Genomic DNA, 25286 nt, shown 5'->3' with positions numbered 1-25286 from the left:
ACATGCAAAAAGGAATTAAGATAAGGCATTTGACTTCTGAGCTCAACAATTACCTAACATCCTTATCAGCCACAGACCTCAAAATAACACTTCTACGGGTAATTTTGTTTTTAGGTAGTTTTGGTTTATTGAGATGGGAAATGGGCGAGATGGGATGAGGTAATTCCACATGCCATGCACAACCAAGGGAAAAAGAGAAAGAACTTGGTACAGTAATGATACTACATTGTAGACATTTCAAGATATAGTACTAATGAAATTCTTATTTAAATTCATATAGATCAATTTCCTGGGTAAAATAAGAAGCCATTTAGGATAATACCATTGCTCACTCAGTCCTCTGAAGGATATTCTGAAGTCTGAAAGAATTAATCCAGGCTGGTGTGAATGGTGAGCAATTACCTAATTTTCTCACCTGTACAATCAGGTTCATTAAACATAAAACACCTGAATCTTCTCTGGACTAGAAAATAGGGAAGGGTTTAGAGATCTTTGATGTTTTTTTTTTTTAATCTATTTATTTATTTGACACAGAGAGAGAGAGATCACAAGTAGGCAGAGAGGCAGGCAGAGAGAGAGAGAGGAGGAAGCAGGCTCCCCGCCAAGCGGAGAGCCTGATGTGGGGCTCGATCCCAGGACCCTGAGACCATGACCTGAGCTGAAGGCAGAGGCTTTAACCCACTGAGCCACCCAGGTGCCCCAGAGATCTTTGATGTTCTTAAAGGAGGCTAGGAGGTGGGGCTCTTAGAAGTATTGGTACAACTGCTTCTTAAGACAGCATATGTCAAGAGCTCCAGCTCATACCTTAAATGTGAAAAAGTAAGTAGAAGGAATAGAGGAATACCATTCACAAACCGACTGAAATTTCTTAGATACATCAGCAAAGAAGTACTGTATTTGAGAAGAGAACATTCTCTTTTATGATAAATAAACTTCCTTGCAAGGTAACTAGGCAAACTTTCACAAAGGTTTATGAAGCACAGCACTAAACAAAATGTAGAACTCAAAAAGAAAAAAAAAAAAGCTCAAGAAATGTTATTCCTTTGGCACATATTTTAAAACAATCTATTTACAGTGCTCTAAAGTATAAAATTTCGTAACACTATCAAGTGATTAAAACACAATAATAAAAGCCATTAATCTATGAAAATAGGTGCTTTTGCTACAGAGAAGAATGTGCTTTAATGCACTAAAAGTTGATGTTGCTCATAAAGTTCTTTTTCATTTAGGCAGGAAAATGAATTGAGCTCTCTTCTCCAGGTGACTTTGCCTCTTTGACCTGCCATGGCCCAGTGCTCACTTTATCTGGTGATTCATTTTCAATAACTCCAAAAGTATTTGTTCTGACATTTTAATTAAAACATGACCACTACCTCATCCTGATGATAAAAAGGGCTATGTGTCAGTGAAAACTAGCTTTTCAGTGCCTCAGTGCACCTGAGGACCTCTCGGAGCACATAGTTCTTACTAAAGAATTTCACGCAGGTTCTAAACAATACATCAGAGTCCATAGTCTGTCATGGTTCACCTCCCCTTCCAATTTACCCAAATTCCCATCATTTCAAAATGGGATCACTTTAACCATTAAGATTAATGTTTAAAAATCTAAAATGACTAGAGGATTCTAAGTAATGAATATGCAATTTAATCAGCTTTTTTCTTTTAAGAAAATTAAATGCATTTAAGAAGTGAAGAGCAATGATACAAAGTTCCAATCTAGTATATTATTGGGACATCACAAAATGAAATTTCAGAAACAAGGAAAAAAATTGTTTTTAAAAGCAAGGTAATCAGAGCCAAAGATAAATCCATGATTCTGTATTAAGTTTGAAAATATTATCATGTATCATAACTTTGCACTCAAATTTTTCACAATAATCCAAACATTTATAGGAAACTTTCCAATGAATAAAATGTAAATAGGAAACAAACTAAATTCCAAACTAAAGTGAAATAAAGTTTCAGATTTCAGGATTTTATTCATGTGGCAGAAAAAGAAAAAGAAATTAATTATATTGACATTAGTTCTTAAAAATCAGTTTTCTTCTGTAAATATAAATACCCCACTATATACTATCTCTACATTAGGAAAAGAAGACACATAGGAGATGAACTAAAAGAAAATACAACAGGTAGGAGTAAATAAATGGTTGCCTGAATAAGCATAATATCCAAAGGAAAAAAGATGTATGACTCAGTGAAGAAACTGGTCAAGATTCAAGTGGACATGCACATCCTAAAATGAAAATCAACCTCACTTCACATAAACCTCACTTCATATAAACTAATAATATCCATTAGGCTACTTTTTTATCATTACATACAAAATACACTACAATTTGCTCCATTTATACCTACAAGAGCTCCCCTATGATATGAGGAGGAACGTTTAGAAATTTATGGTTGAAAACACTTTTCCACCATGAATAAGTAGCATAGTGGCATATATATTTTGAGAGCTAAATATTTATCACATCACTAGCAAGCTATACATTAAAGGACTATTATTAGAAAGGATTCCTACATTTGTCAATATATCATAATTATTTAAGATAATATTAAAATATTATCTCAATTTTTTAAATGAAGGTAACTTTTTCTGATAAAGGTATACTTTTTTTATAAGATCTGTAAAATGAAGAAAATTATAAGAAAAAAAAGTCCATAATTTCACCAAAACTGAGCGATTTACAGGCAGTCTTTTTTTCTTACACATGTATGTATGTATATAAATGTGTATCTTTTGCACTTATACATGTTGTGTGTGAAACATATTATTTTTCCTTTACCATTACAGAGTGAACATTTTCCCATTTTTAGGAAGAGAATGTGCTAGTTTGCATTACTAAAATGTGTAAGGACTATTTCTGAACAGGTTGCAGAAACCTTCATGAAATACCTAAGGAGTAAAGTTGTTATTTTACCTTTTCATCATGAATCACTGATTGTTATTCTTACCTATCTCTGTTTCGGTATATGGAGTAAACAATTTCCGCACAACTGGTTCTAAATCTTCTCTTGCTGTTTTAGAAGACGTACAAGTCAAATGAACCAAATCTGTTTAAAACAAAAATATCTTGAGTTCTTGCTTAAACACATTTCACTGCATGATACTATTTTCAAGGCTCTAAACTGGGGCCAGGGAAAATAGAGAGCTGAGTAAGTCATGGCTCCTGCCTTTAAGGAATTTATAATCTAGAGATGGGGAATATGTAAAAATCATAACAATATGCTATATGTGTTAATAGCTAAAATATGTGTTAACTAATAATTAAGAGCACACTAAGACCCAAGAAGAGGAGGCAGTTAGTGGTTCATTTTGTAAAACTAGCAGAGTAGAAAAGCTTGGGAAACCATTTACTCATAGAAAGAGCTTAACTTATCCTTATAACATTCCCAAAGAGGATGGATAAAGGATTGCTAAGCAAAATAACTGTGTAAAAAAGATTGAAAATGGATTATTTATTTACTTAGAGAACATACTTCATATTCTTCAGATGGAAGAATCCATTTAATATAAACTTTACTGATAAGTTAATATATCTATTCATTGTAGGGTTTTCTAAGAAACATTTTCGGGGAACACTGTTGGCTTAGTTTGAGTGATACATATACTCTAAAGTCCATGAATGACACAAGTTAAAGCAGTATATAGTATTTTCAGAAATCCCAAATCATTTCCTTTTTACATTTACATATTCATGGGGCCTGGCCTTGGAGAATGTGCGTATGAGAGAATAAATATCATGCAGAAAAAAAGGCCCTTCAGAGAGGTACTGTAGCCTAATACACTTAGAATTGCTAAAGGCCAACACACAAATATAAAGGAAAGGCAAAAAGTTCTGTGTACTGAAAGAAAGGATTAAAGGGATCCCTAAATGGGAGAAATTCTTATGGTCCAGGAAAGGGCCTGGGGCAGGATAAAATAAGAACATAAAGAATATATTAGGAATGGTATAAGTACTGAGAAATTCTTTCCCCTCAAACACCAGTAGAAAAGTATACCCACTCCTTTTCTGGAAGTTTATACTAGTAGATTTTCTTTTTTTTTTTTTTAAACCTAGGAAGACAGTTCAAAGCTTATCACGGAAGTCAACATCAGAAAGAGATTCTCATTATTATAAATCATTTTATTCTAAGCATAAATTGAGGACTCAATAACCATCTGAGCTAAAATAAATTTTGTAGTATATATTTTTTTCAGGTCCACCAAAAAAATGATATTCTAATATGGTTTCTACTTTATGTGAGTATAGTTTTTATATGACTGTAACAGTGATTGCCACTGATCCAGGGATATAGTAAGACATATGATACTAATCATTTCAAAAGATATAATAACCTTCACAACAAAATTATTCCTAATTAACTAAAGTTTTTCAAATGCCATATCTTTGCTGGGGAGTTTAAACTCCCTAGGTAATTGCCAAATTAAATGGGGGTATATAACTACAAAGATAGAAATCCCTGATAAAACTTGAGAGAATCTATCCTGTTTCATGATATACCAATATCCATGCCAAAGTTCTCAATTTTCCAGTTCTTCCTACTCAACTGATGTGTACTAGGGAAAAAGCAGATGAACATGAATATAAATAAAATTATATTTTGAATATCTTAATGGTAGACTACTGGTTCCATTTAACAGGATATATAAAAGAAATATATACTGGAATAATTATATCCTTTTGTTTTATAACAATATATCATAGTTCGGTTCAGGGAGTACCACCAAAAATTTCTAGTAGTCAAGTCAGATTATCAATTTACATTTAATGGGTTTTATAACAATTCTTAGAAAGAGGGGTGCCCTGAGTGGCTCAGTTGGTTAAGCATCTGCCTTCAGCTCAGGTCATGATCCCGGGGTCCTGGGATCTAGTCCAGCATGGGGCTCCCCACTCAGCGGGGAACGGGGGACTCTGATTCTCCCTTTCCCTTTGTCCCTCCCCCTGCTCATGCTCTCTCTCAAATAAATAACATCTTAAAAAACAAAAACAAATTTTGGAAAGAAATACTAAAGATATTCATAACCTGAATTCTAATGTCTCTACACTAATTCAATTAGATGCTACATTATTAATTGATCTACAAACTTAAAGCATAAACAACAATTCTTTTCTCCTTACACTTCCTGCTTTTTTTGTTATGATCAAATTAATATAGACTACTACTTATTTAGGAAGTTATATATAAACCTCATGGTAACTCAAAGGTATAATAGATACACCAAATACTAGGAGAAAGAAAGCCAAACATAACACTACAGAAACTCATCAATCACAAAGGAAGAAAGCAAGAGAGGGAAAAGAACTACAAAACAACCAGAAAACAATTAACAAAATGGCAATAGTGATACCTATCAATAATTACTTTAAATGCATTATGTAACTTTAATTCTTCTTCACAAAATTAACTAGCTCAATAACTGCTAAAAGTGACTTAAAATTAAAACAGGAAACAACATGTGTTGGAGAGGATGTGGAGAAACGGGAACCCTCCTACACTGTTGGTGGGAATGTAAGTTGGTGCAGCCACTTTGGAGAACAGTGTGGAGACTCCACAAGAAATTAAAAGTAGAACTTCCCTATGACCCTGCAATTGCACTCCTGAGTATTTACCCCAAAGATACAGATGTCGTGAAAAGAAGGGCCATCTGTACCCCAATGTTTATAGCAGCAATGGCCACGGTCGCCAAACTATGGAAAGAACCAAGATGCCCTTCAACGGACGAATGGATAAGGAAGATGTGGTCCATATACACTATGGAGTATTATGCCTCCATCAGAAAGGATGAATACCCAACTTTTGTAGCAACATGGACAGGACTGGAAGAGATTATGCTGAGTGAAATAAGTCAAGCAGAGAGAGTCAACTATCATATGGTTTCACTTATTTGTGGAGCATAACAGATATCATGGAGGACAAGGGGTGTTAGAGAGGAGAAGGGAGTTGTGGTAAATTGGAAGGGGAGGTGAATCATGAAAGACTATGGACTCTGAAAAACAATCTGAGGGGTTTGAAGTGGTGGGGGGGTGGGAGGTTGGGTTACCAGGTGGTGGGTATTATAGAGGGCACGGATTGCCTGGAGCACTGGGTGTGGTGAAAAAATAATGAATACTGTTTCTCTGAAAATAAATTAATTTAATTAAAAAAATTAAATCAGATGGGCCAAGTCCTTTCCTAAAAGTGTAACACTTATTAATACCAATCAACAACTATTACTAAGATTGCAGAAGATACAACAGAAGTGAAAACATTACCCATCGGAATCATGTGGTATTAAACTCAAATTGTTGTAAACCTTGGCTCTCTACCTTTCATAAACTATGCTCCTTTTACTTTTTACTTCATTTAGCAACTGCTTAAAGTCTTAATTATCTGAAAGATTATGAAATGTATTCTCTATCATAATTTCTCTGCTGGCAATAATACTCAGATTTGATTGGCATTAAAGAAACTTAGTGCAAAATAAGCTTTAATTCATAGAACATAACACTAATACTTGTAAAGAAACTTAGTGCAAAATAAGCTTTAATTCATAGAACATAACAGTAATACTTGAAAATTTGATGAATGGAGTGCTAGTCACAATCAGTACAACTGAAACAAAGGTATCTGAATTTCACAAGTCTGACATCACCAACATGAAACTAGAAATACCACCATGTTTTCAGTTCTCTAAAACTGGGATTAGAACAGTGGTCTCTCATATAATAAGCTATTACCCTTTAACAAGTTTCAGTTTTTGTTCTGAAATACAAAAGAACCAGGATTTCTACTCGGAGTTTGCATGACAATGAGCACATCTGAAAGTGACAAAAGTGCCCTCAAACACAACTAGTAAAAGAGAAAGAGATGGGGGTGGTGGGTGGGGGGAGAAAGAGAGAGAGAGAGAGAGAGAGAAAAGAGCTCATAGGGAAGTGCATAAGAACAGTTCCCCAAAGCCATTGGCTGGAAAATAGGAGGGGCTGATTTTCATGAATTTTTGCAAACAGTGGGCTCAAAGACTGGACTTTGAGAGGTCCACAGGCTTGGCTGGGATAGAGCCCTGAGTGCACTGCCCTATTCCTGGAAAGAAGGCAGGCAACTAACCCCAGAACAGAGTGCAATCTGAGGATCACCTAAGGCACACAGAAGAGAAACTATTTACTCTTTTTGGAGCTCATATGGGAGAGGTGGCATTCACAGAGACAACTCTCTTGGGACAAAAAAGCTAACAGGCACCATTTCCACCCCCTTCCCTCTCATCACAGGCAGAGAGACACCTGCTGAAAGCAACTACTCATACACTGTCTATTTAGCCTGCTTGCTCCAAATCCCAAGTACCTGCACTCTAGAATGATTGCTCTCGTTCAAACCTGTATCTGTCCCAGTACCATGAGAACCTCCTCCAAAAGACCAGTGCAGGCCCCCACAAAAGCACTTCCCTACAGTTTGGAGTTTTAAAAGTTAGCAGGCTTGGCTGGGATAGAGCCCAAAGTGCACTGCACTGCTCCAGGCAGGCAAGCAACACAGAGACAGCATGAAAACACTGATCTGAGTAACACTTGGAACACAAAAGAGGAAATTATTCCCTCTTCTGGGAATGATTACCTGAGAGCAGCAGCACAGAGACCACTCTCCAGAGACAAAGGACCTGGCTGACACCATTTCCCTCCTCCACCAAGTCCTACCCAACCTGCAGTCTGCTGGTACTACTTTTCTCCTGCAAATGTGCACAAGTCCAAGTGCAACAGGCCCCTTGTTCAGAAGACCAATAGAAATCCCCACACATACCACATATACTGACCAGAGAGTTCATCAAGGCTTCAGTTCTAGTGGAAGTAGTACCAGGTCTCATTTAACAAGTAGGCCGGAGTATGCCTAGTTAAAACTCCCTATACACTGGCCAAGATCCAAACAATTCCCACTGCAGGCAAGGACAGCCTTTGCAGAGGCTTGCTTGAAGGACAGAGCAGTGAAAACAAAGCAGCAGAGGGCACACTGCACACATCAGAGACACTCGCCGGGCCCTGGACACTATCTGACCTATTTGTAAAGCCATTACTCTCAGGAGAAGAAAACACAACAGGCTTTTCTAACACAGAGAAGAAAACAGAGACTTAGATAAAATTCCAAGACAGAAGAATTCATTTCAAAAGAAATAACAATAAAAGATCACAGCCCGGGATAAAACTGAAACAGATAAAAGTAAAATACCTGGATATTTTAAAGCAACGATCATAATGATACTCACCAGGCTTGAGAAGAGAATAGAAGACTTCAGGGAGGCCCTTACCACAGAGATAAAGGGGTTAACAAATAGATGAAAAATGCAATAATTGAGATTCTTTTTTTTTAAACTGAGATTCTAAAAAGACTGGATGTAATGACAACAAGAATAGAAGAAGCAGAGGAACAAATGAGTGATAAAGAAAATAGAACAATGGAAAATAATGAAGCTGAACAAAACAGAGAAAGAATTATTGATCACAAAAACAGACATGGAACTCAGTGACTCTATCAAATGTAATAACATTCATATGATAAGACAAAAAAAAGAGAGAAAAAGGGGGCAGAAGGTTTATTTGAGGAAATAATAGATAAAAACTTCCCTAATTTAGGGAACAAAAAACAGACGTTCAGATCCAGGAGGACAAGAAACTCCCACCAAAATCAACAAAAGCAGGCCACCACTAAGACATACTGTACTGAAATTTGCAAAATAGAGTGATAAAGGAAAAAATCCTAAAAAAAGGAACATGAGCAAGTCCTTGACTCACAAGGGAAGATGCAAAAGGCTAGCTGCAGATCATTCCACAGACTTAGCAAGCCAGAGGGAGTGGCACAATATATTCAATGGGAATGAATGGGAAAAATCTAGTGAAGAATACTATATCCAGCAAGGCTATCATTTGGAATGAAAGGAGAGATAAAGAGTTTCTCAAACAAACAAAAACTAAAGGAGTACCCCCAAATTACAAGAATTCATACAGCAATTCAGAAACATGGCAGAATACAAAATGAGTGCATGGAAATCAGTCACATTTCTATACAATACAATGTGACTGAAGAAAAATAAATTAAGGAATTGATTCCACTTACAATAGCACCAAACACTGTAAGATACCTAGGAATAAACCTAACCAAAGAAGTAAAGGATCTATACTCTAGACACTGTAGAACACTTATGAAAGAAATGGAGGAAGATACAAAGAGATGGAAAAATATTCCATGTTCATATACTGGAAGAATAAACATCATTAAAATGTTTATGCTGCCCAGAGCAATCTACAAATTCAATGCAATCCCTATCAAAATACCATCGGCATTTCTCACAGAATTGGAACAAACAATCCTAAAATTTGTATGGAACCAGAAAAGACCCCAAATCATTAAGGGAATATTGAAAAAGAAAACCAAAGCTAGGGTCATCACAATGCCTGACTTCAAGCTATATTATTACAAAGCTGTGATCATTCAAGACAGAAGGGTATCGGTAAAAAAACAGACACAGACCAGTGGAACAGAATAGAGACCCAAGAAAAGGACCCTCAACTCTATGGTCAACTAATCTTTGACAAATCAGGAAAGAATATTCAATGGAAAAAAGACAAGTCTCTTCAATAAATGGTACTGGGAAAATTAAGCAGCCATATGCAGAAGAATCAAACGACTGTTTTCTTATATCACACACAAAAATAAACTCAAAATGGATGAAAGACCTCAATGTGAGACAGGAATCCATCAAAATCCTAAAGAAGAACATAGGTAGTAATTTCTTTGACCTTGGCCACAGCAACTTCTTTCAAGACACGTCTCCAAAGGCAAGGCAAACAAAAGCAAAAATGAACTTTTGGGACTTCATCAAGATAAAAAGCTTCTACATAGCAAAGGAAACAGTCAACAAAACAAAAAGGCAAACCAGGGAATGGGAGAAGATATTTGCAAATGACATTACAGATAAAGGGTTGGTGTCCAAGATCTATAAAGAACTTCTCAAACTCAACATCCAAAAAATAAGTAATCCAGCCAAAAAAACGGGCATAAGGCATGAACAGATACTTCTCCAAAGAAGACATAAAAATGGCTAACAGAAAAATGAAAAAATGTTTAACATCACTAGCTGTCAGGGAAGTACAAATCAAAACCACAAGGAGATACAACCTTACACTAATTACAATGGCAAAAATTAACAAGTCAAGAAACAACAAATGTTGGCAAGGATGTGGAGAAAGGGGTACCCTCTTACACTGTTGGTGGGAATGAAAGCTGGTATAGTCACTCTGGAAAACAGTATTGAACTTCCGCAAGATGTTAAAAATAGAACCCTGCAACTGCACTACTAGGCATTTACCTCAAAGATATAGAGTAGTGAAAAGAGCCAAGATGCCTTTCAACAGATGAATGGATAAAAAAGGTGTGGTACATATATATAATGGAATATTATTTACCCATCAGAAAGGATGAACACCTACCATTTGCACTGACATGGTTGGAACTGCAGGGGATTATGCTAAGTGAAATAAGTCAAGCAGAGAAGGATAATTATCATATGGTTTCACTCATATGTGGACTATAAAGAATAGCACGGAGGACCATAGAGGAAGGGAGGGAAAACCGAAGGGGGAGAAGTCAGAGAGGGAGATGAACCATGACAGACTATGGACTGGGGAAACAATCTGAGGGCTTCAGAGGGTAAGGGGGTGGAGAGGTGGGGTAGCTGGGTGAAGGGTATTAAGGAAAGCATGTGCTGTGATGAACACTGGGTGTTATATGCAACTAATGAATCACTAAACACTATATCAAAAACTAATGATGTACTATACAGTGGGTAAATAATGAAAACAAACAAACAAAAAAACTAAAAGAGTTTGTGACTACTAAACCAGCCCTGAAAAAAATATTAAAGGGGACTCTTTGGGAAGGAAAAAGTGACAAAGAATAAAAAGAACAGAGGTGCGCCTGGGTGGCTCAGTAAGTTAAAGCCTCTGCCTTCAGCTCAGGTAATGGTCTGGGGTGCTGGGATCGAGCCCCACATGGGGCTCTCTGCTCAGCAGGAAGCCTGCTTCCTCTTCTCTCTCTTTGCCTGCCTCTCCACCTATAAATAAAATCTTAAAAAAAAAAAAGGAACAGAGAAAATCTCCAGAAAATGACAAAACAAGTAATGAAATGGCAGTAATAAAATCCGTATCTATCAATAATTACTCTGAATGTAAATGGACTAAACATTCCAATCAAAAGACATAGGATATAAGAACGGATAAAAAAAACAATATCCATCTATATGCTGCCTAATAGAGACTCATTTCAGACCTAGACATCTGAAGATTGAAAGTGAGGGGATGGAGAAACATTTCTCATGCAAATGGAAGTCAAAAGAAAAAGTGGACTAAGAATACTTAGATCAGACAAATGAGATTTTAAACCAAAGGCCTTAACAAGAGATGAAGAACGGCACTATATCATAATAAAAGGGTCTATCCAAGAAGATCAAGCAATTATATTTATGCCCCCAACATGGGAGCACACAAATATGTAGAACAATTAATAACAAACTAAAAGACAGCAATTGATAATAATACAATAATAGTAGGGGACTTATACACCCCACTTAACAGCAATGGACAGATCATCTAAACACAAAATCAACAAGGAAACAATGGCTTTGAATGACACATTGGACCAGCTGGACTTAACAGATATATTCACAACATCCACCCTAAAGCAGGAGAACACAAATTCTTTTCAAGTGCACAGGGAATATTCTTCAAAATAGATCACATACTACATTAAAAAATCAAGCTTCGGGGCGCCTGGATGGCTCAGTGGGTTAAAGCCTCTGCCTTCGGCTCGGATCATGATCCCAGGCTGCTGGGATGGAGCCCCATATTGGGCTCTCTGCCTGCCTCTCTGCCTACTTGTGATTTGTCTGTCAAATAAATAAATAAAATATTTTAAAAAATCAAGCCTCAAAAAGTACAAAAAGACTGAGGTCATACCATGAATATTTTCTGATCAAAATGCTATGAAAATTGAAAACCACATGAAAAATTTGAAAAGACCACAAATACATGGATTTTAAACAACATACTACAACAAATGGGCCAATGAAGAAATCAAAGAAAAAGAAGAGTAAAACATGGAAACAACAAAAATGAAAATGCAATGGTTCAAAACCTTTGGGATGCAGTAACAGTGGTCATAAGAGAGAAGTATACAGCAATACAGGCCTACCTCAAGAAACAGGAAAAGTCTCCAATATACAACCTAACCTTAAACCTAAAGCAGCTAGAATAAGAACAATGAATGAAGCTGAAAGCTAGCAGAAGAAAGGAAATAATAAAGATTAGAGTAGAAATAAATGATACAGAAATTAAAATAACCAGTAGAATAGATTAATGGAACCAGGAGCTGGTTCTTTGAAAGAATTAATGAAACTGATAAACCCCAGTCATACTTATCCAAAAGAAAAGAGAAAGGAACCAAATAAATGACAAATGAGAGAGGAGAAATCACAACTGGCACCACAGAAATACAATTTTAAGAAAATACTATGAAAAAGTATATGCCAACAAATTGTACAATCTGGAAGAAATCGGTAAACTCCTAGAAACAAACTATAAAAACTGAAACAGGAAGAAATATAAAATTTAAACAGACCATAACCAGCAAAAAATTTCGATCAGTAATCAAAAATCTCCCAACAAATGAAACTGCAAGTCCAGATGGCTTCCCAGGGGAATTCTAATAAACATTTCAAGAAGGGTTAATACCTATTTTTCTCAAAATATTCCAAAAAACACCAACAGAAGGAAAACATCCAAATTCATTCCATGAGGACAGCATTTTCTGAACAAAATCTAGTTTGTCTGATTCCAAATAAGACAAAGACTCCACTAAAAAACAGAACTATAGGCCAATATCCTTCAGGAACACAGATGCAAAAATTCTCAACAAGATACTAGGAAACTGAATCCAACAGTACATTAAAGGAAATATTCAAGTGGGATTTCCTGGGCTGCAAGGATGGTTCAATATTTGTAAATCAATCAACATGACACACCACTTTAATAAAAGGTAAGTACCATATGATTCTTTCAATAGATGCAGAAAAAGCATTTGTCCAAGTACAACATCCGTTCTTTTAAAAACCCTAAACAAAATAGGGATAGAGGAAACATACCTCAACATAATAAAAGGCTATATATGAGAGAAACACAGCTAATATCATCCTCAGTGGGGAAAAACAGATTTTACTCTAAGGTCAGTAACAAGATGGGGATGTCCATTTTAACCACTGTTATTTAACACCATAATAGAAGTCCTAGCCACAGCAACCTGACAACAAAAAGAAATAAAAGGCATCCAAATGGATAAGGAAGAAGGCAAACTTTCACTATTTGCAGATGACATGATAGTCTATTCAGAAAATTCACTGGATACAAAACCAATGTACAGAAACCTGCTGCATTTCTTGACACCAATAATGAAGCAGAAAGAGAAATCAAGGAATCAGTCACATTTATAATTGTACCAAAACCCATAAAATACCTAGGAATAAACATGTAAGATCTGTACTCTGAAAACAATAAAATAGACTCAACTAGTCTTCAACAAAGCAGGAAAGAATATGCAATGGGAGAAAGAGTCTTTTCAACAAATGGTGTTGGGAAAATTGGACAGCCACATGCAGAAGAATGAAACAGACCACTTTCTTACACCATACACAAGAATAAATTTAAAAAAAAACAAATGGAAGACCTAAATATGAGACAGGAAATCATTAAAATCCTAGAGGAGAATACAGGCAGAATCCTTTCTCCTTGGCTGTAGCAACTTCTTACTAGACACATCTCCAGAGGCAAGGGAAACAAAAGCAAAAACGAACTATTGAGACTTCAAGATAAAAAGCTTCTGCATAGCAAAGGAAATAATCAACAAAACTAAAAGGTAACCTATGGAATGGGAGAAGACATTTGCAAATGACATATCTGATGAAGGGCTAGTACCTAAAATCTATGAAGAACTTTCAAACTCAACACCCCCAAAAAACAAAAACAAAAACAAAAAACAAAAAACAAAAACAACAAATAATCTGGTTAAGAAATGGGCAGAAGACATGAATAGATATTTTTCCAAATAAGACATAAAATGGCTAATGGACACATGAAAGGATGCTCAATATGACTCGTCATCAGGAAATACAAATCAAAACCAGGATGAGATATCACCTTATACCTACAAGAATGGTCAGAATCAACAACAGAGGAATTAACAGATGTTGGCAAGGATGGCAAGGATTCAGAGAAAGGGGAAATCTTACATTGTTGGTGGGAATGCAAATGGTGCAGCTACTCTGTAAAACAGCATGGAGGTTCCTCAAATGTTAAAAATAAAACCACCCAGCAATTGTACTACTAGATATTTGCCCAAAAGATACAAAAATACTGATTTAAAGGAGGACATGCACCCAATGTTTATAGCAACATTATCAACAATAGCCGAACTATGGGAAGAGCCCAAATGTCCATCAACCAATGAATGGATAAAGAAGATGGTGTGTGTTTAATATTACTCACCCAATCAAGAAGAATAAAATGAATCAAATTTTACCATTTGCAATGTCATTAATGGAGCTACAGTGTATTATCATAGAGAAAAGTCAGAGAAACAAATAGCATATGATTTCACTCACAGAATTAAAGAAACAAAACATATGAACACAGGAGAAGAGAGCACAAAAATAAAAGAGGGGGAGTTAAGTCTCTAGACTTAACTCTAGAGAACAAATGGAAGGTTGATGGAGGGGAGGTGGGCAGGTGATGGGCTAAGTGGGTGATGGGTATTAAGGAGTGCCCCTGCTTTGATGAGCACAGGGTAGTATTTTTAAGTGATGAATCACTAAATTCCACTCCTGACACTAATGTTACATTATACCTTAACTAACTAGAATTTAAATAAAAACTTGAAACAAACATAAAAAAGGAAAAAAATACTTATTATATAAGTTTTATTAATATAGACTATGTATTATATATTTAGTTATATATTAGTAATTGGAAACATGCTACTAATATTTTTAGTAATAACATGTATTAATAATAATAATCAATATATTAGCATATGTTATTATACATATTATATAAGTATATAATACATGTTTTATCTGTTTACATATAATGAAATATTATGCAGCCATAAAATGGATGAGATTTTGCTATTTACAACAACATGGATGTACCTATACAATGTTATTCTAATAATATTCTAATAATAAATAAAATAAATTAGACTGAGAAAGACAAATACCATATGATTTCACTCTTATCTGGAGTCTAATTAAAAAAAAAACACACAAGCAAAAAAACAGAATCAGACTTATAAATACAGAGATAAAACTGATGGTTGTCAGTGGGAAGGGCAGTGATGTGACGGACAAAATGGATGAAGGGGAGTGGGACATACAGGATTCCAGTGATGGACTAAACAAGTCATAGGAATAAAAGGGATAGCATAATGAATATGGTCAATGATATTGTATAGTATTGTATGGGAAGAGATGGTAGCTACAATTGTGGGGAGCGTAGTATAACGTACAGGGAAGCTGAACTGCTTTGTTGTACACCTGAAACTAATGTAACATCGTGTGTCACCTACATTCAAAATTTAAGTGAAGATATTTCTCAGGTTTTATAAGTGCCATATACTGTTCACATGAATCTGATCCTTACAACAGTCCTGCAGTATAGATACTATCATTATGGGGAAGCTGAGGCACAGAAAGATTAAGCAGCTTGCCTAAGGTCATTCAGCTATTATGTCACAGTTAGGATTTGAACCTAGCCTATACTCTTGATTACCATATAATAGTGTATTGTTAGAATGCATCTTCCTGGTTAACTGTTTAGCTGATTGGGAAGTAGCTTTCATATATACTATTTCTATGTCATTTGAAAGTATGCTTCAGGGGCGCCTGGGTGGCTCAGTGAGTTGAGCCGCTGCCTTCGGCTCAGGTCATGTTCTCAGGGTCCTGGGATCGAGTCCCGCATCGGGCTCTCTGCTCAGCAGGGAGCCTGCTTCCTCCTCTCTCTTTGCCTGCCTCTCTGCCTACTTGTGACTTCTCTCTGTCAAATAAATAAAATCTTAAAAAAAAAAAAAAGGAAAGTATGCTTCAGTTGTACACTTACGGTTTTACAAATTCAAAATCAAGTCAAAGATAAGGCAAAATGACATCCATGAAAAGTCATTAAAGAGATTAAATGGAGAAAGTAAATAATGTATTTTAATGTTTTAAGCACATTTTTGGTCATATACTTAAAACTACAATGTATTTGCATAGCAGAGGATAAAGAATAATAGCTAAAATATGTGATCTGTAAAAAGAAAAATTAAGGGCACCTGGGTGGCTCAGTGGGTTAAAGCCTCTCCCTTCGGCTCAGGTCATGATCCCGGGGTCCTGGGATTGAGCTCTTCATCAGGCTCCCCTGATTAGCAGGAAGTCTCCATCTCCCTCTTCCACTCCCCCTGCTTGTGTTCCCTCTCTTGTTTGTTCTCTCTCTCTCTCTCTCTCTCCATCAAATAAATGAATATTTTTTAAAAAAGAACTTAGACAAAAAAAAAAAAACGTTTTCTGGGAGAGGAATATTTTATTAGCAACATTGCTTAGAACTTCCAGTACATGGTAATAATAAAAAGAAGAATGATTTTTCTTGTTTTATTAATGATTTTAAATTCTCTATAGATAATGCATATCCTTATTGCCTGCACTCAGACCTGACTATTCTGATTCCTGCCCATAGCGCCTCACTGCCTGTTATTATTCTATGCAGTGGATATGAAACCATGAACAAAGCAGACATGAAGAAAAACCCCTGGTCTGTAGAAGCCTGCTTCCCTTCTTCTCTCTCTGCCTGCCTCTCTGCCTACTTGTGATCTCTGTCTGTCAAATAAATAAATAAAATCTTAAAAAAAAGAAAAATTAAAATTGCTTAACAATTGATCACTTGCTTTCTTAATGACTAAAGATTAAACCAATTTTAGTATTATGCTTGAATACATGATTTTTACATTTTCTACTTTGAATAAGAAACCTGTATTTATTTGGTATATTTTTGTCAAATAAATTTGTTTTTATGCATTAAAATTCTAATTAATCATGGAAAAAATTGTTGAAAAACTGAAAATACTGTGAGAATTATATATTGCTCTTATTACACAATGCCTATAATCTTCCAACAGGATATTCTCTTTAACAAAGACGACAAAATGAATTTTATGTATGTTACTGAATGCAACACAGTAACTGAATAGTATTTAATCTAAAGTACCATAGTATCTGTCAACCCTGAATTACACTACAAGAAGCTACAAAATTCTACCTTGTTCATAATGGAAAGAAAGAAAGAAGTTGGTGCTGACCCAAGAATGGGTGAAATTTGATCAGCTGATACTGAAAAGAGATAAACTGAGTATGGGTTTTAGTAAAGAAGTGAGAATATTCTCAGAAAGAGTGACGTAAAACCTTCATTAGCTAAAAGAGTACCTGAGCAAGTTTAAATTCATTTATCTTCCCATATTTATTTAACTGGGACAAATAACTTTGAAATCAATAACATCCTTACAAGGAAAATAAATCTTTACTTATAGATTACTATGGCAAACAGAGTATATTAGATTTAGAGATTAATTAAACCCAGTATTTAAAGGTAAAAAAGACTTAAATTTTATTAGAGAATTACCATCTTTTCTCTAAAGCCATAATTTTGTAGCATGTCTTACAAACATGCTAATTTGCTCATGAATATCGTTAAAATGCATTTCTTTGTTAAAAAAATAAACAATAAATCATGAGACTTCAAATCATTTACTTTCTATAAGTATCATTTTATTACATTTGAGGAATGAGTATGACCCACGAGGTCTCACTGGTATGTACTTTATGTTTGATTTACTCAGGTGTAACTGTATTAGTTACAGCACTTACCAACATTTATCTTCAAGTGATTATTCCAATAGGAAGAGCAATAAGTTTAGTTCATAATTACGTCATTATAGTCTCAAATTTTGATGAAAGTAAAGGCGCTTGGTTCCACTCAGTTGGACACACTAATTATATGCCTGTCATTTATATAATGAGACCAAAGTCTAGATGTCTTTGTCTACTTAACTGTTTTAAGGTAAAATGGATAACAATGAAACCTGCTTAATAATTAAATAACAAATTTATATAGTATTTAGAACTTATTCTAAATACTACTTTATTTTTTTTATTTCTAAACAATCAGCACATAGATGATCATTAACAGCTCAACACTATTAGTATAAATATGAGACCTACACCATAGCTAAGCTAACCCAGATATATAAAAACAAGAGCATTCAGACAGAATAGTAAAAAGTGTTCTCTCGGGAACCCTAATTGAGACTTAATTTTCCTGAAGATACTTTTTTTAAAGTATGAATGATGTCAAATTCCATACAATCCTTCCTTAAAAAGGTGGAATTTGGGGCACCTGGGTGGATCAGTGGGTTAAGCCTCTGCCTTCGGCTCAGGTCATGATCCCAGGGTGCTGGGATCGAGCCCTACATCAGGCTTTCTGCTCAGCGGGGAGCCTGCTTCCTCCTCTCTCTGCCTGCCTCTCTGCCTACTTGTGATCTCTCTCTATGTCCAATAAATAAATAAAATCTTTTTAAAAAAAGGTGGAATTCTTATACCAGTAGAAAGTATTCACCATTTTCAATTTTTGGTGTTTAACCTGGGAAATAATGAAATTTTTTTTTGTGAAGAAACAATTCTGGAAATTTTTTTTTTAAGATTTTATTTATTTATTTGACAGAGAGAGAGATCACAAGCAGGCGGAGAGTCAGGCAGAGAGAGAGAGAGAGAAGCAGGCTCCCGCCAAGCAAAGAGCCCGATGCGGGGCTCGATCCCAGGACACTGAGATCATGACCCGAGCCGAAGGCAGCGGCTTAATCCACCGAGCCACCCAGGCGCCCAAATTCTGGAAATTTTTAAAACCTATTCTTTTGTGTTCAACATAAATTTTATTCAAAAGTTTCAGGAAAAAAGACAAAATTCTTAAAAGAGATTTAAAAGTCAAAGTTGTGTGAAGGAAGAGATTATGTAACACTCTAAACTAAGAAACTAGCTTATAACCAGAGAGCTTTGAAAGAGGAAAATAAATGAGCTGAGAAAAGGTTTGGATACTTATCATAAGAGGCTCTTAATCTTACAAAACAGAATGAGGATTGCTGGTGGGCGGGGGTTATGAAGAGGGTGGTTGGGTTATGTACACTGGGGGATGGTATGTGCTATGGTGAGTGCTGTGAAGTGTGTAAGCCTGTCGATTCAAGACTTATACTCCTGGGGCAAATAATACATTATATGTTAATAAAAATAATTTAAAAAACACATGGCATATATTCTTCTTTTCACTGACTTGAAAATATTTAAAAAATTAAGAGAAAGGGAAAGGGTGGTTTAAAGCCTTCTGTGATATTAGATTAGTTTTGTTTCAGAAGACAGATAAGCTAACTACCAAGGGCAGACCAACTTGTCACCAGTTCTGACACCACAACTCTCAATTAGGGCAGAAGTAGGAAAATATGCCATTAAGGACTTTTAATGTCAAAGTTATAAATTACTCCTCATAGTCTATGAACAGGCTCAAAACATAAGTTAAGAGGGAAGAAAAAAGAAGCCAAACTTTAAGAAATTGAAAACAAACAAACAAACATGAACTTCCTTTTTTTTTTTGTCCTGGAACAGGACTAAGTACAAGTAATAAATTCAAGCTTTTCTCTTTCAGTTAACCTTCCTGGTGTAAGCCTCAGTATTGAGACTAAAAAAACTGAAGCCAGTGTATTTGTCTATATTGCTGGCTTTGCATTTATAAATTAAGATACCTTAAAGATTAGCAAAATAATTTTATCACACAAAAAAGTGAGAAAGCTGAAGTTGGAGAGAGATTTTTGTTTTTTAAAGATTTTATTTATTTATTTGACAGAGAGAGAGATCACAAGCAGGCAGAGAGAGAGGGGGAAGCAGGCTCCCCGCTGATGTGGGGCTCGATCCCAGGACCCTGAGATCATGACCTGAGCCGAAGGCAGAGGCTTAACCCACTGAGCCACCCAGGCACCCTGGAGAGAGCTTTAAAGAAAAACCCAGTTTGCTTAAAAATGTCATATATTTTATCAAACATGTATACAGGGCAGCTGTTTTTCTACATACATGCAAAATCTGAACCATTAAGGGTGTTCAATTTGTATGGGATCTTTTCTAAACTCTTCAGACTAAACCCCCTTTTTCTAATAAAGAAACCAAGACCTAATAAATTATGAAACTTGTTCAAGGTCAAAGAATTAATTGAAGGAATTCTGTAGACTCTTGGGCCAATACTTATCCACTATAACAGTATTCTTCCTAAATTTCCTAAAAACTCAAGTTGGAAACTGATTCTCATAACATTAAATATAAGAACTGAAAATTAAATTAAAAACTTGTCAACATTTTTTTTCAATATCATGACACCTTAAGATAGTGTTTTAAACTTTTTATTTTTCATTTACTAGTGGATAAAATGTTTCTGAGAAACTTTTTTTAAGTTAGAAAATAAAACTGTAGAAACAAAACTGGATGGTAGGGTTTTATTATTTATTCAGTAGTGCTCAGCATAATGTACATATGTAAATTCTAGGAAGAGAAATGGTAAGCCATGATTCAGTTCTTCCTATTGGACAAGAAATGTTAAAGTTATTCATGTTATAATTATCCCCAAGAAGCAGTAGAGTACAGAGGTAAGATGGTGGAGTAGGGGACCACAATTTCATCTGATCCCTGGAATTCAGATAGTTACCAAATCATTATGAACACCTGCAAAATTAACCAGAAATCTGAGAAGAATAATTGCTGCAATTCTATGAATAGAATAGTGACCACTTTTTGTAAGGTAGGAAGTGTGGAGACAGGAATCCAAGACATGGGAAGATAAAGCCTCTATAAGCCGGCTACCGGCAAGTGTTATAAGCAGTGGAGCACAAAACTGTAACTTATAGAAGACAGCCGGAAAGGTGCTCGGGTGGCTTAGTGGGGCAGAATCCCATGTGGGACAGTGTGGTCTTAGGATCCCAGTGTCACACACACACACACACACAAAAAAACAGGGGTGCCTGAGGGTGGGAGAGTTCCCATGCATTTAAACAGGGAAGCAGGCTGCAAATAGTGTCTAGGCGCCAGCTTTCTGCTCTGACTTGCCATAAATTAGGACAGCTACACGGTCCGGTGACTGGTCTCCAAGCAGGAGTCCAACAAAAGGCAGAAGCCCTAAAAGACGACCCCTCCCTAGCCTGGATAGAATAGCATGGGTCCGCTGCAGGTGTCTGTAAAGTTTGGACACTGGAAATGGGGTCAGAGGCCTGAGAAAAAAAACGCTAGTTCACGGGCTGGCTGTACACAGAGTTCAGATGGAAACCAGGGTGAAAAGAGTGATTGACTGCTATTCTATGAGGGTTCATTGAGGAATAGGGGGGCACAAACTTTCAACTCTGGGGCTAGAGATTGCGGTGCCACCATTTTCAGTCACCCCCATTGGTGCTGAAAGCCTCCAGGGAGCAAAAACAGCAACACACAGTGCAATCCAGAGCCACTTACACTGAGCACAGCCCCTGGCAAGGGGACTACAATTCCAACAGAAAAAAGACACCTGAGAATCAGTGCAACAGGACCCTTGCCCAGAAGAACAGCAGGAACATTCAGCTAATACCAAGTTTATTGATCATAGAGAATTGCAAAGCTTCAGCTCCTAGGGAAAACAGTTTATAGCATTCCTGTTTTTTTCTTATTTTTTCTTATTATTCTTTAGGCTTTCAGTTTTACATTTTTCCCCTTTCAGATAGTTTAAAAATTCTTATTTAAAGTTTTTTTAATTTATGGGACACCTGGGTGGCTCAGTCAGTTAAAGGTCTGCCTTTGGCTCAGGTATTGATCCCAGCGTCCTGGGATCAAGTCCCACATAAGGCTCCCTGCTCAGCGGGGAGCCTACTTCTCCCTCTGTCTGCTGCTCCCCCTCGCTATCAAATAAATAAATAAAATCTTTAAAAAATAAAGTTTTTAAATTTTTATTTTCACATTTATGTTTTATATATACACATATATATATGTTTCACTTTTGGCTTACTCTCATTTCTTCAGTTTTATTTTTGTAAAGTCAATTAAAAACAGAATTAAAGAAACTTATTGATAATAATACAATAATAGCAGGGGACTTTAACACCTCACTCACAGCAATGGAAAGATTATCTAAGCAGACCAACAAGGAAATAAAGGCTCTGAATGACACACTGGAGCAGATGGATGTCACAGATACATTCAGAACATTCCACCCTAAAGAAAAAGAACACACATTCTTCTTGAGTGTGCATGGAACATTCTCCAGAATAGATCACATAGTGGGGTCACAAATCAGGTCTCAACCAATACCAAGAGATTGGGATTAGTCCCTACATATTTTCAGACCACAATGCTTTAAAACTTGTATTCAGTCACAAGTGAAAATTTGCAAGGAACACAAATACATGGAGGTTAAAGAACATCCCACTGAAGAATGAATGGATCAACTAGGAAATTAAAGAAAAACTTAAGAAGTTCATGGAAATAAATAAAAATGAAAACACAACCATTCAGAACCTTTGGGATGCAGCAAAGGTGGTCCTAAAGGGAAGTATATAGCAATACAGGCCATTCTCAAAAAACAAGAAAAGTCTCAAATACACAACCTAAGCTTACACCCAAAGGAGCTGGAGAAAGAACAGTAAACAAAGCCTAAATAGAGCGGGAGAAAAGAAATAATAAAGATTAGAACAGAGATCAGTAGAAATCAAAACAATAGCAGAACAGAGCAACAAAACTAGGACCTGGTTCTCTGAAAGAATTAACAAGATTGATAAACCCTCTGACAGATTATCAAAAAGAAAAAACAACTAAAAAGGAGGGATCATAACCAACACTGAAGAAATACAATTATAAGAACATATGATAAGCAACTATATGCCAACAAATTAGGCAACCTAGAAGAAACGGATGCATTCTTAGAAACATATAAACTACCAAAACTGAAACAGTGAGAAAAAGAAAACCAGAACAGAGCCATAACCAGCAAAGAAATGAGTAAGTAATCAAAAATCTCCCAACAAACGAAACCAGGACCAGATGGTCTCCCAGTGAAATTCTACCAAACATTTAAAGAAAAATTAATGTCTTTTCTTCTGAAGCTATTTCAAAAAATAGAAATGGAAAGAAAAGTTTCAAACTCTTTGTAAGAGACAAGGATTACCTTGATCTCCAAACCAAAGAACCCACCAAAAAGGAGAATTACAGACCTATATCCCAGATGAAAACAGATGGCAAAAATTCTCACTAAGATACTAGCTAATAGGATCTAACAGTACATTAAAAGGATTATTGGGGCACCTGGGTGGCTCAGTGAATTAAGCATCTCCCTTTGTCTCAGGTAGTGACCTCAGGCTTGTGGGATCAAGCCCCACATTGGGCTCCCTGCTCAGTGGAGAGTCTGCTTCTCTCTCTCCCTCTGCCCCTTCCCCCTGGCTTGTGCTCTCCCTCTCTCTCAAATAAATAAATGAAATCTTAAAAAAAAAAAAAAAAAGATTATTCACTATGACTAAGTGGGATTTATTCCTGGGCTGCAAGTGTGGTTCAACAACTGAAAATCAATGTCATACACCACATTAATGAAAGACAAGAACCATATGATCCCCTCAATAGATGCAGAAGAAGCATTTTCAAAATACAGCATCCTTTCTTGATTAAAACTCTCCTCAGTGCAGGGGTAGAGGGAACAAACCTCAATACCATAAAAGCCATATATGAAAAACACACAGCAATGGGTGGGTGGCTCAGTTGTTAAGCATCTGCCTTTGGCTCAGGTCATGACCCCAGGGTCCTGGGATCAAGCCCCACATCAGGCTCCCTGCTTGGCAAGAAGCATGTTTCTCCCTCTCCCACACCCCTGCTTGTATTCCGTCTCTCGCTGTGTCTCTGTCAAATAAATGCATAAAATCTTTAAAAAAAAAAGCCCACAGCAAATACCATCCTCAGTGGGGAAAACAGAGCTTTTCCCTTAAGGTTAGGGACATTACAGGGATGCCCAGTCTCACCACTGTTGTTCATCATAGTACTAGAAGTTCTAGCCTCAGCAATCAGACAAAAAGAAATAAAAGGCATCCAAATTGGCAGGGAAGAAATCAAACTTTTACTCTTGTTAACAGTTGACATGATACTCTATATGGAATACAAAATACTTCACCCCAAAATTGTTAGAACTCATACAGGAATTCAGCAAAGTGACATGATATACAATCAACACACAGAAATCAGTTGCATTTCTATATACTAACAATGAGACAGAAGAAAGAGAAATGAAGGAATCAGTTCCATTTATAATTGCAAAAAACCATAAGATACCTATGAATAAGCCTAATCAAAGAGGTAAAGGATCTGTACTCTGAAAATTATTGAACACTTATGAAAGAAGTTGAATACAATAAAATGGAAAAACATTTCATGCTCATAAACTAGAAGAACAAATATTGCTAAAATATCTATGTGACCCAAAGCAATCTGCACATTCAGTGCAATCCCCATCAAGATACTGTCAACATTTTGCACAGAGCTGGAACAAATAATCCTAAAATCTGTATGGAACCAGAAGGGACCCCAAATAGCCAAATGTTGAAAAAGAAAACCAGAGCTAGAGGCATCACAATTCTGGACTTCAAGCTACATTACAGAGTTGCAATCATCAAGACAGTATGGTACTGGCACAAAAACAGACAGATAGATCAATGGAACAGAACAAAGAACCTAGAAATGAACCCTCAACTTTATGATCAACTAATCTTTGACAAAGTAGGAAAGAATATTCAATGGGAAAAAGACCGTCTCTTTAACAAATGGTGCTGGGAAAATTGGGCAGCCATATGCTGAAGAATGAAATGACCACTTTCTTACACCACACACAAAAATAAACTCAAAATGGATGAAAGACCCAAATGTGAGTCAGGAATCCATCAAAATCCTAGAGAAGAACACAGGCAACCACCTGTTGAACCTTGGCTGGCAGCAACTTCTTGGTAGATATGTCTTCAAAGGCAAGGAAAACAAAAGCAAAAATGAACTACTGGGACTTCATAAAGGTAAAAAGCTTTTGCATAGCAAAGTAAATAGTCAACAAAACTAAAAGGTAACCCAGGGAATGAGAGAAGATATTAGCAAATGGCATTACTGATAA

General features: G+C 36.1%; 1 protein-coding gene across 1 annotated transcript in view; it reads right to left on the bottom strand.

Annotated features, from left to right (window-relative positions):
• Positions 1-25286, bottom strand: part of CHM (CHM Rab escort protein) — a 236081-nt gene that overhangs the window by 14429 nt on the left and 196366 nt on the right. Inside the window, exon 13 of the mRNA XM_044234493.1 lies at positions 2959-3057. Coding sequence (XP_044090428.1) covers positions 2959-3057 — 99 coding nt within the window. The remainder of the gene's footprint in view (positions 1-2958; positions 3058-25286) is intronic.

This window comes from Neovison vison, chromosome X, assembly GCF_020171115.1.
Source record: "Neovison vison isolate M4711 chromosome X, ASM_NN_V1, whole genome shotgun sequence".
NCBI lineage: Eukaryota > Metazoa > Chordata > Mammalia > Carnivora > Mustelidae > Neogale > Neogale vison.
The sequence above is the reverse complement of the archived record's forward strand: the minus strand, read 5'-3'. Positions and strand labels throughout refer to the sequence as shown.